Here is a 19,393-nt window from a genome sequence, read left to right on the forward strand (position 1 = left end):
GCTATGAGATTCAGCACAGTACAATTCAGCACAGTGCAATTTGTTCTTATACTTAGGGGGTTTTTTCTAAGCTAGTAGAGCAGTTAGCCTTAGTTAAGTATGAGTTTTGATAACTAAGTTCCTGAAATGGAAGATCAGACATATGGGGTACAATGGTGATCAAGTAGAAACTTCTTATCCAGTGAGAAACTTCACTTGGAATTACCGAGACATGTTTATTATGTTTGGAACATGGATCACTTGTGTTGAGTGTTTCTGCTTAAGTGCATGAAAAATTGGCCCTAGGAAGTAGTACAAAGCTCGATAATGCTAGTTAACTTTGTGAATCTTAATACTGTTTTTCTCCCCCACCCCACCTTCTTCTTCATACTTGTGCTTCAGGTCTCTGGCCAGAAGAATGGTATGAAGGTGTATGTGAAATTGCCACCAAGTCTCCGTTACTCACATTTCCCAGCAAAGAACCACTTCGATCTGTTCTTCAGTACAATTCTGCCATGAAGAATGATACCGTGACTTCGGTAAGAATTAGTTTCTTCTATTATCTCCTTCCATAATGTCCATCAGAGTTAAATGATAAGTAACCATGATATATTGAAATAGCGCAATACCCATTCAACCTGCCTCCTATTAGTGAAAAGCAGCTTTTTTACACTACTCTTACGACAGCAGTGTACATAAATTACTTGGGTTTAGTTTTATTGAGTGTTAATACAAGGTTCTACACCTATTTTGACTAGGTGTAGAAACCAAGTCTTTGTGGAGATGGAAGCGTTTTAGTAGTTTTTCATCCGTTTTGTATCAGACAGACAAAAATTGCACTGTTTAAGAAGAAACCAAAATAGAAACCCCCAAACTTTGGAAGGAAACAACACATTCAGTCTTTCAAAGAAATGTTAAGTGAGCTTTTTCCTTTTTTATCCTCTGGCTTGGTACTGGTATACTTCTCTCTCCCTAGTGTTCGCAGGATAGATTTTACCTGAGAACTATTTGTGGTAGCAGTGTGAAGTGGATTGTGGAGTTGCAGCTTATGAAATGTCTTTGGCTTCCAAATAATATAGAAATCTGCATTGTGCCTAGATATTTAGTTTTGTGACATCAAAGAATGGGCACAACAGACTCTTGAAGTTTCAGAAGCTGGACATGGTTGATGTTGATCAAAATTACATGCATTTAGTGTAGGAATTGTATTTCTTCATTGGTGTAACTGCATGGAAGCTAGCAGTTATTTCAGCAGGAAGCTTGACTCCAGTATTTAATTCTGTTTAATTCTGTATTTGAAGAATTGTGGCTTGCTGAGTCAGAGCAGGTTGGTCTTAGTCTGCAGACAGAGGCATCCTGGCATATTGTTTGCGAAGGTTAAAAAGTGAAAAGAGTAATAGCTGAAAGCAGATGTTATAAAAACAAAAACTAATATAGTACTCCCACTTCAGATAACCTCATGTATTCTTCTCTAGGCTGAATTAAATGAATTGCGGAGTACCATAATAAATCTCTTGGATCCTCCTCCAGAAGTGTCAGCGTTGATCAATAAGTTGGACTTTGCCATGTCTACCTATCTCCTTTCTGTTTACCGCCTAGAGTATATGAGGTATATATATACATACTTTTTTTCACTGATTAATTTAAAAAAAAATATTATTAAAACCTGTGTATGTTCAAGTCGGAATTGCCAGACACTAAAGTAAATGAGAATCAGTGTTTTGAGTCACATTAGCTCTATTGAAGATTCCGAGACTGGGAATTCATCTGTGCAAAAATGCCTTTAGAGTAGATAAAAGGGATGGAATAATATAGCAGGGCCCAAAAAATGGGATTCTGTGTAGGAACTGATAGAAGATGGACAAAAGGGTTCTTCAAAGGAATGTCTTGCAAGTATAATGTATCCTCTGCACAGAGTCTTGCGCTTGCACCTCTGAAGGACAGTGTAGACACTTGCCTATTCTACGAGATTAGTATAATACAGGAGCTGAGTAGTGTACCTTTTTTTTCCCCTCAGTAGTGTGTGTTAGGTTGTACTAATCAAACATACTGAATTCATAGGCTGTTTACTTTTTTCTTTAGAAGCGTATTTATTACTGCTATTCAAAGTGTGTAGCTGAAAGCTGAGGTGGAGGTCTAGCAATGAGGAAAGTAGGAAGAAACTTCTCCATCATGTTTTTACTTTGACAATAACTGACAACAGGGATGACCATTTCCGGAAACATCGTGGCTGTATTTTAGAAACAATTTTTTAATAAGTGGTATTTTCACCATATGCAAATACAACAGATGCGAAGCCTATAGAAATGCCAAAGTTTGTACCATGTTTATATGTTTGTGGTGATTGTATAAGTGCATCATCATCAGGTTTCCCACTCCTGAGGTGTGAAAGTTTTTCTCTCAGTGACAAAGCAGCGTTTTATGATCTGAGCCCTGTTAGTTGAATGTAGAACCAAATAGCTATATCACACTTACTAGAGACTTAAAATTATCATGAAATGAAAAATGACTGTATGTATGTGGTGTGTACTGTGGCGTTAAAAGTACATAGATTTGTGTTGAAGATGTTTAAAAGAAAATAAAAAAAACCAAACAGAAACAAAACAACCCAACCCACAAAACCCTTCTTTTCCTAGGGTGTTGCGTTCAACTGACCAAGATCGCTTCCAAGTTATGTTTTGCTATTTTGAGGATAAAGCAATTCAAAAAGACAAATCTGGTAAGATTACCTGTCTACTTTATCTTGCAACTTGAGATACTAGGAAGTTATCTCCAGGCTTGCAAAACTGAAACAAATCAAGCAACTATATAACAAAATTAATCACGTTCACTAGATTGCTGTTGCTTTATTTTTGCCAAGAACGCTGGTTTGATTTTGAAACAGCTTTCTTCAGTGTTGGCTGAGTAAACATAAACACTTTTTACCTCTTAAACATGGTTTATAAAGAAAATGTAATTCTGATAATCAAACCTGTCACTTCTCTCAATTCCTCAGGCATGATGCAGTGTGTGATAGCTGTTGCTGATAAGGTGTTTGAAGCTTTCCTGACAATGATGGCTGATAAAGTAGGTTACGTGGAAACTCAAATTTTAAATTTGTATAAATGTTCTCATTTCAGTTTATGAAAGTGTTCTTGTCTTTTTCCTTAAAAGCCTCATACTTTTCTTTGGCATGCATTTTAGCCTAAAACTAAGGAGAATGAAGAAGAGCTGGAGAGACATGCTCAGTTCTTGCTGGTGAATTTTAACCACATTCACAAGAGGATCAGGAGAGTTGCAGACAAATACTTATCTGGTCTGGTAGACAAGTGAGTATAGATTTCATTTTCCTGTTCTCTTTTCACATTGACTGCTTAGTGATTACTTATGCAACTGATGACAACAGTCAAGTGGATTTCTTGGCTTGTGCTTCTGCTGAAACATCTTGAAAAATAACATTCAGTAGTATTTTTAATCTGGGCTCTGAAACCTCTGCTTAAAATGTCTGTGTCTGCTTAGTATTCCTATGGATGGAGCAAAGCAAAGTGCCCATGAAATAAATGCAATCTCAGCTCCTATGAAATAGCTCTGCTTAGCTTGCTCTTAGAGAGAGCTTTTGACTCTGTATTGAGCTAGGCTATTGTGAGCCATGGCAAGCTTTGTGACTTCTGTCGAGTATGCGCTTACCTAGTGATGTATATAGCTAGCTCTTTGAGCAGCTCCCTTTCTTGATAAAGTAATTTCCTTCCTCAGCTCTCCGTGGTTATTGTGTTTTTGAATCCTGTCTTGTTCTAGATTTCCTCACTTGCTGTGGAGTGGAACTGTGCTGAAGACTATGCTAGATATTCTGCAGACACTGTCACTCTCTCTTAGTGCAGTAAGTTCCTTTTTTAGTAATGCTATTAGGGAAATAAAATGTATGTTTCCATTTTTCTTTTGTAGAACTGATTTTTTTTTTTTTGCTTTGTTTTGCATTTATTTGATACTTATTTGAATTCTTAATTTGTTGTTGCTTTCGTCACTAAGATTGGTAAAATCTTAAGTTCTGTGAAGTAAGGAGTGCATTTACTACCTGTTTCATAGGTAGTAAAACCTGTTTCATAGGTAGTAAAACTAGTGCTAGAAAGTTGTTGTCAAATGTGGTTCAGAAAGTGGAATTTAGCATCAAGACTAAAACACTGGATTACCAATTCTGGGTTGTAACTGCTGAACTGTCTCATTTGAAATAAAAGTTTGGTGGTGTGTTTTTGGTTTGTGGGGTTTTTATGAATTATGGTTGTCAGATTATATTCTTTCCAGTCTGTGTATGTGTATCCATATTCCTTGGATTTATTACATACTAGTATTTTTGAAGATGGAAATGCTTTACAGAGTTTTATTTTTGTACTAAATGTTGAGGAGAGGGCATTGGATCTTTAAAATTATTTGTACTGAGAACCAAACTGGAATGCAAACTGTTTCTTAGAGCTATTCAGATTGAGTTTGAGAGCAAATACTAGCAAAAAGGTTTGGTATATCAGATTTCTTTTCTGGGGAGAGTGCTCCCTGTAGTGTTCAAGTTAAGTGATGATGAATTTTATCTTACTGAGAATTGATAATTGGTTTTGTTTAGGACATTCACAAGGACCAACCATATTACGACATTCCGGATGCTCCATATAGAATAACTGTCCCTGACACACATGAAGCCAGAGAGGTAGGTGGTCCTCCTTGATTTCTCAGACAACAAAATAATGCCTGGGGGGTTTTTTTATGTCTTGGAGATAAATTAGTGAGCTACCCTGAATGGTCCTTTTTTAAAAAAACACTTCCCTAGGTAAGGTTTTTCAAATACAATATGACACTTGTATTTATGTTTTTCTGAATCTTACTTATTTACTTGACTTGAAGTGTGACAGTTTGTCGCTTACCAAAGGTACATGTAATTGTTAAAGAAAATTTTCACCTTACCATGTTGATGCAACCTGTCTTATTCCCTGTGTTACTTATTACACCATTAAAACCAATGCCTCTTGTTAAATATCCTGTATTTTACTGTTTGTATTGATGTGTTCAAATTCTAGAGTATAGTCAAGGATTTTGCTGCACGCTGTGGGATGATTCTGCAAGAAGCAATGAAATGGGCTCCATCAGTTACCAAATCTCATCTACAGGTAATGAGCCTGCTTCTGTGAAAGAATTTGATCTTTGCAGATCTTCAAAATGAGAATTAAATTATGTGATGTTTTTGATTATTTTTTTTTTTCAGGCTACCCAAGCATCATTTTAAATTTTTCTGTTCTTTAGGATTTCCTTTATAGCATTGTTAGGGAATAATTAGAATTTTTGATTTGATGTGACTTTTGATGTAGTCCAAACCTGTGTATCTTGAAAATAACAGGTTTGTAAACAGTTGATCATCCTGGATTTACTTCAGAAGTCTGAATTTGGTGTAATAGAATGCTCTGCCTAGCAAAGTTTGTTTTAGTGCTCATGCATTAGCTGAAAATATCAGCTGGACTGAAACTTGTTTCCCCCTTGGAAGGATGTTTTCTTCCATCTTGTTCATTTTTGTTTAAAATACAGAGAAACACTGCTAATACATGAGAACACTGTAAAGTACAGACTTTAATTTGAGCATGGGTGTAGTAAATGCTCACATGTGGCAGAGTTCAGTAGAAAGCTGTCACAAGACCACAAGCAAAGACTACAAAAGACTATTTATGATGTACTAATAAAATAAATAAAATACCTTTTATGTAAACAAAAAGTCTCACTACAGTAAAATGCAGGTCTCTCTTAATCCTTTGCTGAATAGCTGAAGAAACTATGTAGTCCAGGTTTGACTAGTACTCTGTTTAGAGTTGCCTAACTCAGTGCTGATAACAGAATTTCTGGGGAGGCTCAAGATCTTGGACACTACAAATCTATCTTAAGTTTATATTTCCTTCGCTAAAAAAACCTCAAGGGATTCTATCCTTATGTAAAAGGTAACTAATTATATTCCCTTCTTCCATGGAGTCCAAAGCATTTCCTTTCATAAGGTTCTTTTTGTGAAAGGAGATTCTTTTTAAAGAAGACCTCAGCTTTCAAGTGTCTATCTAGATCATTTTATCCTTTTACAAAATGGAAACGAGTCTTACTCTTTATGTATTTAGGAGGACATTCAGAGTTTCTTATTGCCGGGGGGCAGTGTCTAGAAGGGATGAGTAGACACAGTCTATTTGTTGTCAGCTATGTGTGTAATTAAGTTTTCTGGTAGTTTGCAATGAATGCAGCACTTGCTTATGAGCTGCCTTGTTTTGAAAAACACAGTAGTTTTCCAACAAACGCATTTTGGGTGGGTGGTTTTTTTTTTGGTTTTTTTTTTTTTTTTTTTTCTTTTCAGGAGTACCTAAACAAACATCAGAATTGGGTATCAGGTTTGTCCCAGCACACAGGACTGGCTATGGCTACAGAAAGCGTTTTGCACTTCGCAGGCTACAACAGACAGAACACCACTCTGGGCGTGAGTATTGGACAAATTTCTTGTTTGTTTTTTTTTGTGAAGCTGTATAGCTGTCATGTTAATTTTGTAACATTCAGTGTAGCCACATAATGCAGATTTTCTCAATCACCTTTGTCATAGCATTTGAACACTACTCAGAAAGGTACCTCTCATTTCCTTCCATCTCAAATCAAGGTATCTTCCAGTCATGTCTGTAAAATACTGAAAAGTAAGATGGTAGCAAGCAAGAAAATAAAACTGTATCTAATGCTGTTTAAGAGTTTTCTGTAGATTATTTTAATTATTTGAAAGCAGTATCTTTGTGTAAGGCTGAAATGAGCTGCTTTCTAGAATAGTAATGTGGGTGAGTGTTGGGTGACAACCTTTGCTCTGAGTTTTACATAGGTTCACTCAAAACATGCTTTTACATTGAACATTTAGTGCAGTTTTATGCAGTTTTTTACAGTTCAGTTTTTTCATTTGTGGTTGGAATTTCTGATCTCCTGGAGAAACATCCAGTAGAACCTGTTGTATCATCAGCCAATTTGTTTTCTAGCAGCAGCTCTGAAAATGCCTCCATGCCCAGCTTTAGCAGGATTTCCTTTCAGTTCTCTGTTATAGTCGTCCTTCTAGACAGCGCTAGTTACTAAATGTAAATCGGATAAAGAACTCCCAGGACTCAGGAATGCAGTCATGTAGTTCCCTAAAGAGGCAAGGTGAAAAAACTTAATAGAATAAAGACTATGGTGGAAGAAACTAGAAACTTTATAACTGGAAAAGAAATAATAGAAACAACTTTCTCATTTTCTTAGTATGTTAACAGTATTTGTTTTGATTGGGGCCCTCCTGCATGTCAACCACATGACAAAAGCTCTTTCAGAAAGCTTTCAGATTAGTAGTAGTTTGGTTTTCCTCTTCTTTATTCCCATGGACTGGACATTGCGAACGCAAAGATGATAGTATGCAAATTTTATATCCAAGACATGTAGTAAGAATAGTTCTCAGAAGTTTATCCATTGGCAAGCCAAGCTAGCCATTAGCAGTACTGAAGCAAAGCATTGCAGGAGTGTTGAATTTTTGGTGGGTTTGCTGGCCTTGTATTTTACTATTAAATGCTCAATATAAAAAAAAAAAAAAGTTTTACAGGATAAAGAATCATTCTTTTTTTGTTTGTTTTTGAGAAGAAACCTCTGAGTCACAAATTCCTGAGCGCTTCTGCAAAGGGAAACATGGATTACTAGTGCACTTTTTAAAGACAGGAACAAAATACTCTCTCTGCATTACCATCAGTTCTGCAAGCTGTTGCATGGAGAGGGCAAAACCAACATCACATCTACTCTTCTGTCTTCTTCCTTACCTGTTCATGAAAAGGGAGCAGCAGTCCCAGAGATTCTACCCTTTTTATGCTTTTTATGGTCTTTCAAAAAGTATGTACAAATACATACATATTTCAAACACTATACATGGAATTAATGCACATGTTCCTTATTTCATTTTTATCAGTCCAGGTACTGTTATCCCCAATAGTCCTGATACTATTCTGTTTATTAACATAAAAAACCCTAAATGTAAAACATATGTGAAGGTATAAATAGAAAAAAAGACAAGTGGTTGGATATGAACAGTATAAACATCTGTATGTGGTCTGGTCATAGGCAACCCAGCTAACTGAAAGACCAACTTGTGTGAAGAAGGACTACTCCAACTTCATGGCTTCTCTTAATTTGCGCAACCGCTATGCAGGAGAGGTAAGTACAGGATTTCTTGTGAGCATGGAGTGTTCATGAGCTCTGGCATGGCTTTTCAGCCATGGCTGAAAAGGATTTTCCACCATAAACTATTGTATGGTTCTATGTTATTTTAAGCACAGACTCTAAAGTTAAATTCCTTCAAGATAAAGGGTATAGTTTTCCTAGGTTATTAAGCAGATCATTTTACTGTTGGTCTTGCAGAGAGTTCTTATATTGCAGATAAAGCTTTAGCAAAGTAGTTACAAAAGATGTCTCTGTGGAGTTGCTTAATCAGCACATGACCAATACCAAACTAGATTCCTAAAAATACTGTTCTCTGTTGAAAAAAACATTATATTTTACAGGTTTCTGGAATGATTCAGTTCTCAAATGCTACAGGACGAACATCTGACCTGAATAAACTGATGGTCAAAGAGCTGAATGATGCTCTTGAATCAGGCCACACTGAATTCTACACCCAGGCCATGTTTAAGTTGACTGCATTGCTAATAAGCAGCAAAGGTAATGAAAAACAAATGGAGTTCTGCTTTCTGGCTGTGAATGCCAAGAGTAATAAACTACAAAAACGATCAACACGCGTCAACTTGAAGCAAAACTGTGTTTTGAGTTTTTTCAGTTAGGCTTATATTGGGGAAAAGCCTTCTTAAACTAGAAACTATTTATTAAGAATTGATTATTACATGCTGTGCACACCAATTTCATGCTGATGTGAAAAGCATTTATTTATTCTGTTGGAGAAATCTGAGTGAATGTTTGTTTTCAGACTGTGATCCCCAGCTCCTTCATCATCTGTGTTGGGGACCCCTACGAATGTTCAATGAACATGGCATGGAAACAGCAATTGCTTGCTGGGAGTGGCTGCTTGCTGCCAAGAATGGAATAGAAGTGCCGGTAGGAAGCTATTTAACAACTCTTTTTCTCTCCCTGCAAGGAGAGAAGAAGAAGATTTTGAGAGATTCACAGCTATTGTGAATCTGTGTCAAGTAAGAATGTTAAATGCATTGTTAATCACTTTAGCCTGCCAGGAAATCTCTGCTCATGTATCGTTGGAAGTCTGAGCACCCCTACGAGGTAGACTATGGGAAATGGATCTTTCTCAGCAGCAGCAATGATATAGCAAAGGAAATCTGTTAGTATCTCAGCTGTACGATTTACTTTGCTGCTAAGATGCCTGAGCTGCTCATGAATCAGGTTCTGAACTACTACAATTTCTAGAATAGTGTTTTAAAACAAATAGAAATGAATGTCCCTGCTCATCAGTCAGAGCCTCTGGTATCTGGTATTGCACCCTTGCATAAAAAATAGGCTTGCAAGTGTGCTAATCGTGTAACAGGCTAGACCAGCTGTATTTTGTGGGGACGAATCTAGTAGTAATAAAGCAACTGAGCACGGTGTAGTGACAGTCCACACACAGCTGAGAAAGCTGCCTCTGGTAATTGCTCCAGTTAGTGAGCAACAAGTGTTTTACTTGCTGGAGATAATCATCAATCTAAATTTACTTAGGTGGGTTTACATGCACATTTCAGTGTTTAACTTCTTAAGTGTCAGTTTCGTTTTTTCTCTTTAGGCTTCTGGGAAGTTTCTTTGTATCTTGTTGAGGAGATGAGATAAGCACCCTTGGTTGCTGGGCCTCCTTTCTACCAGAGGATGCTGCTCCCTAGAGCAGGTTCAGCAAAAGTGAATTATGTGCCATCTTTATGTGGTGCGCTTCATCAGTTGTGTGTGCTCGTGAGCCAGACTGTGTCCTGAAGTACATGAGAACCTGGCATATGCTTGTCTGCTGTCCCGGTGTTAGAGGAAGTAACCTTTCGTAGAGCAGGACGACGGATGGCACCAGCTCATCTAACGGTTCAGTCTCCTCAACAAAATACAGTGCTTGTCTGCTGTTGCCCTTAGTCTTTCTGTTACTAGCTGAACTTCTTGGGGGGGGAAGGAGTCTTTCTTCCCATCGTAATTTGGGATGTGAAAGAAACAATTTATTTCAGGTTTATAGACCCGTCTCTGCCTCTCCATTAATATTGCAGTGAATTTTAATTGATGTATTAGATTCTTGTGTGCCCTGTGGAGAAAGATTGTGCTTTCCATATAAGAAGATGCTCTTGAAACAGGAAACACTGCTATCTTCCTTTTTGCAGTTCATGCGGGAAATGGCAGGAGCCTGGCAAATGACAGTGGAGCAGAAAGTTGGCCTGTTTTCTGCTGAGCAGAAAGAAGCAGATCCATTAGCAGCTTCAGAAGAGAGCCAGCCAAGGCCTTGTCCGCCAGAGGTGACTCCACATTACATCTGGATAGAGGTGTGTATTTCTTCTGAATGTCCTATGTATGGCAGTGTTGCAGTGATGCTGTGATTAAGCTACTCCACACTATTTGTTCTCATGATTCAGGAAGGGAGTGGAGTCATGACAGTAGTTCCTCTGCCTCAAAGCCAAGAGACACACTTTTTTTAGACGAGCATAATATTTGAGGGGGGAAAAAGGTGTTTGAAACAGAAAACACTGGGGGTTTTTTGAGATGAAAAAAAGTCAAAGGAAGTACGGCATGTCTTTCTCTCTTTCTCAGTTTTTGGTGCAGAGATTTGAAATAGCCAAGTACTGCAGTTCTGACCAAATAGAGATCTTCTCCAGCCTGCTCCAGCGGTCTCTTTCATTGAACATTGGAGGGGCGAAAGGTAGTTTGAATAGGCATGTGGCAGCAATTGGACCCCGATTTAAGTGAGTAGTTTTGTTTTTTTCCGTTGGAAGAAATAAGGTTATAGAGGGGTGGGAGGAAAAAACCTAAACACAAAATATATAGCTTGTCCTTGCTTCAAGTGGTGAAAATTCCTTTAAAAGCCTGGAATAATGTAGAGTCTAAGCTCTGTTTTCAAAGTAGAAATAGCTACCTTTAGCTTGAAAGTCATTTTTGGTGCTTCAGAAAACTTAATGAGATAATTTCATATAGTGAATTGCCTGCATCATGGATCCAGTCAATGTGTCAGTTGGGGATAGTTTTGCTCCATCAATTGTTTTCACTTTTTGTGACTTGAAGGTTTCAACTTTCTATGGTTCAGTAGTCACAGCTTTAGGAACAGACTGATGATAATGAAAACAGTTTGCCGAGAGCTCTGAAACACACTTTTCAATGAGTTGAATGGAGTTACAGCTGTAGCTGTGGTTTGTATGGTTTGTATGACAAATGGGTCACCATTTTGGGAATGCCAAAATCTTCATACTCTAACTATTTTGCTTTCTAGATTGCTGACTCTGGGGTTATCTTTGCTGCATGCTGATGTGGTTCCAAATGCAACTATTCGAAACGTTTTGAGAGAAAAGATTTATTCAACTGCCTTTGATTATTTCAGGTACTTTTTTTATTTGCAACTACTCACTGAACGTGTGTGTGTGATTTCCTGAACCTTCCATGATACTTCAGAGCAGCAGCTGTCTTTCTCTTGTAGTGATTTAACTTCTTCCTTTCCTTTTTTGCCCATTTTAACAGAAACTTTTCTTTTCCTTGTGCTTTTGTGTAGTTCATAAACCATCTCAATAAGGCTTAGATATAAGTTCCAGTTTTTATGTGTGGTTTATAAAGTAGTACCTTCAGGAATGTTTCTGTTCATTTCTTTCTTTCCTTATTTTGGAGTTTATTCAATGCTCAAAACTGTACCTAGATTTATAAGATTTAAAGAATTGCTGTTACAGAGTGCGTGGCTGAAATAAAGTTTCACTGTTTTGAAAATACACCCACACTGAATCTGACGATTTCAACATTGGACATGGGCACAACAGAAAATAATACAATTGATAGGAATATCTGAATGTGAGGAGGTCATTCAGTCCTCCTTAAATTTCAAATTAGTCCAAGATGCTGACAGACTGCTGCTTAATTTTCAGTTATAATAGGAAGTTTGTACTCTTCAGTCAGACAGAGTAAAGTAATGAGGATAAAATGTAGTGATGTGTAGTCTCATCCTTGTAGATTCTGGTCAGAATAAGAAATATGACTTGATGAGATTTGTGTGGGTTTTGATTTTTTCTAATGCACTCAACTTCACATTATTTGTGTGATTTCTTTAAGTTGTCCCTCAAAGTTCCCTACACAAGGGGAAAAGAGGCTTCGTGAGGATATCAGCATATTGATCAAGTTTTGGACAGCAATGTTCTCAGACAAGAAGTATCTGACAGCCAGCCAACTCGTGCCGCCTGGTGAGTTCCTTTATGTGCTGTTTCAAAAGCCTGTTGTTTCTTTGATTGGATTCTACATCAGATCTGTGCTCTGTTGTTAGACAATCAAGACACCAGGAGCAACCTGGATATCAATGTTGGATCTCGGCAACAGGCTACACAAGGATGGATAAATACTTACCCTTTGTCCAGTGGCATGTCAACCATATCTAAAAAATCAGGTATCTTTTTGATTGAAACCAGCTCATTGCAGCCAACTTTCCAGCATATTTTATATGCAGATGTTGCTTAAAGTCAATATTTACCTTTAATATTGGGCTCTTGCTCTTCTGGCAGGGTATTTAATTACCGGTGCCAAACTTTGGAGAGGGGGCAGAAAAAGTCTCACTGGTAGCAAGCAGCAAAGTTTTGAAATTACCTCTTTTGTTTGATAGAATGTTCAATTCTGTAGTGCAGAAGAAATAAGACTGGTGGCCAAGATGTATTGAACTCCTGTAAAGACATTGCTTTGTTTGTGCAAACATGCCCCTAGTGCTTTTTGTGAGCAGCAGAGTGACATTAGATTGTGGGCTGTGTTTTTCTGCAGTTGTAAACTGTACACTCTTTCTTTTTAGTAGGCTGTCTGCTGTTTCTAAAGTGAATGCAATACTGGCTAAATTGATAATCTCTGTAGCCTGTTGTACTCCACATATTCAGAGAACAACTGTACGATGAGTAGCTGCAGTGCTGACTTTCTGAAGTCACTCTGATCTAAATTTACAGGTGTCCTATAGTTATTCAGTTCTTCCGTGTTAATGTTGCCTGGTGTGGACAGTTGGAAAGCAGCATTGAAAAAAAGCCACTGAAAACATTTTTATCCTTTTCTCAAGGAATGTCTAAGAAGACTAACAGAGGTACGCAGCTACACAAGTACTACATGAAGCGAAGAACTTTACTGCTCTCGTTGCTGGTGGGTCATCAGAAGAATGGGGAAACTGCATGAGTTTCTAAGACCCTGTTGTTGCAGGAGACATAAACTAAATACGAAATTGGGAGTGTTTTTTCTTCTTCCATAAAACACATTTTTTTTTTTCCCTGTTTCCCTCAGGCTACTGAGATAGAACGCTTAATCACATGGTACAATCCACTGTCTTCCCCTGAGCTAGAGTTGGATCAAACTGGAGAGAGCAGTGTAGCAAACTGGAGGTCTAAGTATATCAGTCTTAGTGAGAAGCAATGGAAGGATAACGTAAATCTGGCTTGGAGCATTTCTCCTCATCTTGCTGTACAGCTGCCTACCAGGTGAGATATTTCAGAAGAAAGAACTGATGTAATTCCTAATGCCTTAAAAGCTGAGTGGGTACTTAAACTCTAAGTACTGATAATGCTTGCTGCTGTTTACAGCTCCCTTGCATACTTTCACAGATGATTGAGACCTTTGAAATGAAAAGAACTGGATTACTTAATATACTCAATTGGCTCAGGCTCTAGTGGAGTCCAGCTTCCTTTCCTGCCACCCATTCTTCACTAATGCTTAGACAGTGTTTTGTTCAGAAGAAATGGTGTTTGGTTTTTAATAGCACTTAACCCATTAGCAGACATAGCATTTAAACAGTGCTAAAAGTATCTTTCAATGAAGTGTTCTAGCTATATATTGGCTTGTTCTTTAATAAGTATTATAGGAGAATTAGCATAGTTGGCTCCAGAAGGGAAAGGAAATTCTTTCCACCTTACAACAGTGATAGTTTTTGCCAAGTAGAGTTCTGCACACTGGTTTCTGTAGAATCCCAGACAGTATATTACAGCCAAGAATCCAATAGTGGGCTAAAATACTAGTGGTTTATAGAAAAGCGTTGGATGAGGACCAGTTGTTCATGAATTCTCTTTTGACAACATATTGGTCCCTCAGTGTGCATTATTTCATAGTTGGACTATTTGTTTATTAAGCATATACTTTTCTGCCTTTCGCTGTCCTCATCTTCACAGAAATAGAAGAGGCTGTCAAAATTTTCTAATAATGTTACTGTATTCCTGGTTATACATAGATTTAAGAACACTGAAGCTATTGGAACAGAAGTGACCCGTCTGGTTCGGTTGGACCCAGGAGCTGTTAGTGATGTTCCTGAAGCAATAAAGGTAGTTGTGAATATTTATACTGTTACAGGGCCCCAGTCTGCCCGTTTCATTCAGATATATTGGAAAATATGGTCTTTATTTAACACAGTATATGTTCTAGTGCTAATCACAGCTCTGTAGGAGAGAATGATGGAACAGCTGTGGAAATAGGGTGCTGAGGCAAAAATCACAGTAATAAGAGTAGGTGGCTAGTCAGCAAATGGTACATCTTGCTCCTGCGTATATTCTCACCATAAACAAAATGTCTCAAAACTCATCACTTGCAGTACAGCCACCATTTCAGACCACTGGACTGAGTCATGGTGAGTGCTGCTGCTGAAATTATTTCAAGCTAACCCATTCTGTGTGTCAAGAGGCCAAGTCTCTTGAAAAGTAGGAGACTTATTATGATGATCTGCAGTGAAGCACGCTAGTCATGTGAGGGACAGTCTTGTCAGAGCTGCGTTCTGTATGTCACCTGTAAAATAGATGACAGGGAAACGGAACCTTCTTTGACTCTTATAAAAGGGCTCATCCTTTCTGTTTTCTCCCTATGCTGGAACTCCCATGTTGTGCTTTTAGTAACTTGACTTCACTAACTTCATCTGGTGATCTGGAAGGTGAGGCAATTCCAATAGTTAGGTTTCCATGGGAAAAAAATGCTTTAGATAAAATAGCTGTGGTTTTGTAAAATAATACGTACCATGTTTCATTTCCCCTGCTATAGGAAGACAGGTTATAGCATTACTGTCTGTTGTGTATTACCCAGACATTATTGGGTGCTATAAACTCCTAACGTGTCTGACCTGCTTTTTCAGTACCTGGTTACCTGGCATACAATTGATGCTGATGCACCTGAGCTCAGCCATGTTCTGTGCTGGGCACCAACAGATCCACCAACTGGCCTTTCCTATTTTTCAAGCATGTATCCACCTCATCCTCTAACAGCTCAGTATGGGGTTAAAGTCCTGCGATCTTTTCCTCCGGTAAGATGAGTTCCAAGAGAGCCTTAACACTCCAAGACAAGTTATGACCTCAGTCGTTGTGACCACAAGCTTCATTTTAATACCATGGAGAGACATATGTGATAAATGGGTGCACCACGGTGCAGAATGTGAATAGATTGGGATGAAAAGTTAACAAGTTGATTGTCCCATATAATACTGGCTCATGTACTTGCAGCTTTTTTGTCGTAAATCACACTAAGCTGAATTCTTCAGACTGCTCTTCTCACACTGTTCCTTTCAGATCTTCTCTCAGTGAAAGGTGTTTCTTCTAAAGCAGCAGAAGTCTAGATTTTTAACACTTGTCAGACTTGTATTAGGACTGTAAAATACATGATTATTAATGATATTTTTGAAGGGAGTAACTGGACAGAAAAATACTTTGATTTGAGGAGGTGGCATGTATATAGCTTAAAATAAAGAGGCAGTGGTATTTTGTTCATCACCTACTAAAGGGAGCTTTTCTCTGTGCATGTGACCTGTCTTCCCTTCTGACTACTAAATTAATAACAATAAAAACCCTGCCATCTTTTCTTTTTCAGGATGCCATTTTATTTTACATTCCACAGATTGTGCAGGCACTTCGGTATGACAAGGTGAGGATATGAAACAGCTGCATATGAACAGAGCAGATTTTTAAAACAGCTTTTAGATGTAAAACTGCAAATCAGACAAAATTTAAGCTTAAACTAATGCTGCTTATTATTGTCCTATATCTAATATATAGAAGAAAAATTATTGTCTCTAGAGGCTGGCTTGCTTTGGATACACCTCTTTTATGAACCAGGTAAACTTGAGAAACCAGAGGCAATGTAGCGCATCTGTCAGGAAAGAGATTTCGTTATGGGAAACCCCAGATGAGGACTCTGTCTCAATAAAGCTTTTGAAGGTCTGCATGAGACAAGCAGTAATGAAATTAAATTACTATCCTTAATCATTTTGCTGTGGAGTTAACCAGAGAAGACATCTAGGGGTGTCTTGTGCTCCACCATGTATATAAAATTAGATCTTAGCTCCATCTTGCAGAAGCCAGAAGTAAAGCTTGACAACAAAGTTCAGAGTTCATTAATGCGAGATCATTGTTATCTGCCCACGAGGTATCTGAACTCTGGTCAGTGCATTATTTTCAGGTGAAGACATGCCCAGCCAGTAGTGTAGGTGACTGTATATAGTTATTCTTTGAGAACTTTGCATAGGTTAAGTATCCTCTGCAATGCAGAGCATGAACATCAGACATCTTGTCTGTTAATATCAGTCAAACATACAGACATCTACAGACTACAGAAGTAGCTGCAAGTACAGGAAAGGGAATGCAACTTCTGGAATGAGTAGGATTCCTTTGTACGCTTCAACAACTTTTGTAAGTTTGTTCTCATTTTCTAGAATTTCCATGGAACTGTGCCAGCACGTGCAGTTCTTGCTACCAAAATGTGCAGTCCATATGACACTGTCTAGATTTCTGGTATTACAGGAGCATTTGGTGATGCCAAGCAAGACCAGTGTCTCTATTGCACTCTGCCTTGTACACATACTAGGAGATGCCCTAAGCTCAAAGATGGTTGAAATCCAAATAGAACAGATAGAAAATGGCATAGAGGAGGGACAAAGGTTGGTTAGAATAACTGAATAGGTCAGTAATAAAGCTGAAAACAATTTAGGTCAATTCACTACCTGTTAAAATACACAGTCATTCTTCAAAGGTTTTTTTAGCAATGTGAATGAGAGTGCAGAGGTGTTCTTTCCATCCATTAAATATATTTGAGTTTTAAGAATAGCTGTTAGAAGCAGTAATATCAAGTCTGCTAGAGTTGCAATGATCTTTGGTCCTTACTGGACTGCATATGGTTGCAGATGGGTTACGTTAGAGAATACATCCTGTGGGCAGCTGCCAAATCCCAGCTCTTGGCTCACCAATTCATCTGGAACATGAAAACTAATATCTACCTGGATGAAGAAGGACACCAAAAAGATCGTGAGTGCTTTAAAATATAATCTAGCTTGACTCCTTTCCTTGTCTCAGTTCAGGCTAGATCTCCTTCCTGCTTCTCTCTTGGCAGGAGGGATCCTTTTAGCTAGGAACTTCTCTTTCATTCGTAGAGGTAGGGTCTGTGCTGTAGAAGTGTTCTACCTGACTGAATGCATCAAAAGAGATGCAGCAATGTTTTCATCAGTAACTTTTTTTGAATACTATCCAAAGGTGGCTATTTCTATCACCCATATCATTTAGCGTTCTGAAATGAGCTTCTGACACAAATGCTTCCTTTTTCACATGCAGCTGACATTGGGGAACTTCTGGAGCAGCTAGTAGAGGAGATAACTGGCTCATTATCTGGCCCAGCCAAGGAGTTCTACCAACGGGAGTTTGATTTCTTTAATAAAATCACCAATGTTTCAGCCATTATCAAGTAAGTATTGTACTTCAGAAATTGTGCTCTTTTGGGGTTCACTGTTCTATTAATTACCAGTGTCCTGATTAAGAGGCTAAGTTGTTTTTAGGGGTATTGGGATAGTGTTTTCAGGAAAAAAGAATTAATTACTTATATGATAAGAAAAGGATTTTTTTCTTAAATGTAACTTCAGAGTTGTAGAAGGATGCAAAGACTCATTTTAGTTTGACTTTTAGGGGTAATTCATATCTGCCCTGATCTCAGTCCTCATGCTTTGAGCTAGCAGTCCGTCTGAAACAGCTGTAACTTTACTTTGGAAGCAGATGATTCTAAACTTGAACTTCAGTTTTTAATCTGATTTTATCAAATACATTGTGGTTGGTAATCGTGGAATGAGGTTCCATAGAAAAGTGCACTGATACAGGAATGGAATTGGTGAAGCAGTTTATGCTTTTGTCCTAGTTGAAATCCCATCAGTCTAGTTGTCACCTGCATCATTAATTTGGCTTTTTGGATATGCTGCCAATATTCTCCTGAATGGTAAGCAGAGCTTGATTCAGACAGGAAAAACAGCACTTCTCTGTTTAGGTCTGCCAGACTGACTGTCATTTTTTGGCATATTATAAGTTGTTATCAACATTTTGTGTGGAGCTTAAAAACAAACAAACAAACCAGAATAAACACCACAAAATCAAAACCACCTCATGCATTGGTAAATGGTTTACCTTCTGCTAAAACACCATGAAATTGTTTTTTCTATTCTCAAAGAGATTTCATTGTGCAGTGTAATACAAAGATGATTGCATATGTAAGTCTTTTTCCTTCGTTCCTAAATTGTGGTTATGGAGAAGAATTTGGTGTCATAAACATTGGATTGTTGATCTCTTAAAACTGAAAGTCCCACCTATAGAGAGATTCTCACTGTTGACTGTAGAGACTGCAGTAAGATACGTAATTTAACTTTTATAAAGCTCACCGGTGGATGGCAGCAGCTCAGCACACAAGCTCTAAGTCTGTGAGTGTGGTTTCATTGCATATTTTCAAAACATTCTCTGGTGTATGAAGGTATTTGAAAGTCATATAAAATGTATTTCCTGGAACATACCTCCTTTAAAATGAAGCTTTGCAAACAACCGGTATAAGGGCATCAGGCTAAAAGACACTTACATCACAGAAACAATCAAATATTAGATGCCTTTTATGTGCATGTTAAGATATTTTCACCCAGTAGGATGAGTTAAAAGCAGGGATTAGGATCTGAAAACCTTCATACTTAGAATGAAATCAATCCACTGTTTGTTAGTATGCAGTCAAAATTAAGCAACTGATAATAATTGTGCTTTGCAAGCATTGCATTTTGCACCCAAGCTTTAAAATCAATCTAGTTTTTGTGTATCTCCAGTGTGAAGACAACATAGAGAAGATGCTGTTTGCTTTGTAGATGGCATAAATGAAATAAATGTATCATCTGTGATGATTTCATTATCTCAAGCGTTATGTTGCTGCTTCAGTAACCTGCTGTACTGCTTAAAACTAGAGCATAAGTAATACCTTTCAGTTGCATGCTGCT

The 19,393-nt window shown here is 37.9% G+C and overlaps 1 protein-coding gene across 1 annotated transcript in view; it reads left to right on the top strand.

Annotated features, from left to right (window-relative positions):
• PI4KA (phosphatidylinositol 4-kinase alpha) overlaps positions 1-19,393 on the top strand; it is a 64,389-nt gene that overhangs the window by 35,515 nt on the left and 9,481 nt on the right. The window contains exons 21-44 of the mRNA XM_059827941.1: positions 382-518; positions 1,455-1,588; positions 2,616-2,698; positions 2,975-3,045; positions 3,163-3,287; positions 3,754-3,835; positions 4,571-4,654; positions 5,022-5,111; positions 6,326-6,445; positions 8,080-8,172; positions 8,520-8,676; positions 8,939-9,066; positions 10,311-10,469; positions 10,735-10,886; positions 11,408-11,515; positions 12,232-12,359; positions 12,440-12,559; positions 13,208-13,287; positions 13,426-13,619; positions 14,363-14,453; positions 15,251-15,418; positions 15,979-16,032; positions 17,288-17,408; positions 17,712-17,841. Of these exons, the coding sequence (XP_059683924.1) occupies positions 382-518; positions 1,455-1,588; positions 2,616-2,698; positions 2,975-3,045; positions 3,163-3,287; positions 3,754-3,835; positions 4,571-4,654; positions 5,022-5,111; positions 6,326-6,445; positions 8,080-8,172; positions 8,520-8,676; positions 8,939-9,066; positions 10,311-10,469; positions 10,735-10,886; positions 11,408-11,515; positions 12,232-12,359; positions 12,440-12,559; positions 13,208-13,287; positions 13,426-13,619; positions 14,363-14,453; positions 15,251-15,418; positions 15,979-16,032; positions 17,288-17,408; positions 17,712-17,841 (2,809 nt within the window). The remainder of the gene's footprint in view (positions 1-381; positions 519-1,454; positions 1,589-2,615; positions 2,699-2,974; positions 3,046-3,162; positions 3,288-3,753; positions 3,836-4,570; positions 4,655-5,021; positions 5,112-6,325; positions 6,446-8,079; positions 8,173-8,519; positions 8,677-8,938; positions 9,067-10,310; positions 10,470-10,734; positions 10,887-11,407; positions 11,516-12,231; positions 12,360-12,439; positions 12,560-13,207; positions 13,288-13,425; positions 13,620-14,362; positions 14,454-15,250; positions 15,419-15,978; positions 16,033-17,287; positions 17,409-17,711; positions 17,842-19,393) is intronic.

Source organism: Gavia stellata, chromosome 21 (assembly GCF_030936135.1).
Source record: "Gavia stellata isolate bGavSte3 chromosome 21, bGavSte3.hap2, whole genome shotgun sequence".
NCBI classification, from domain to species: domain Eukaryota; kingdom Metazoa; phylum Chordata; class Aves; order Gaviiformes; family Gaviidae; genus Gavia; species Gavia stellata.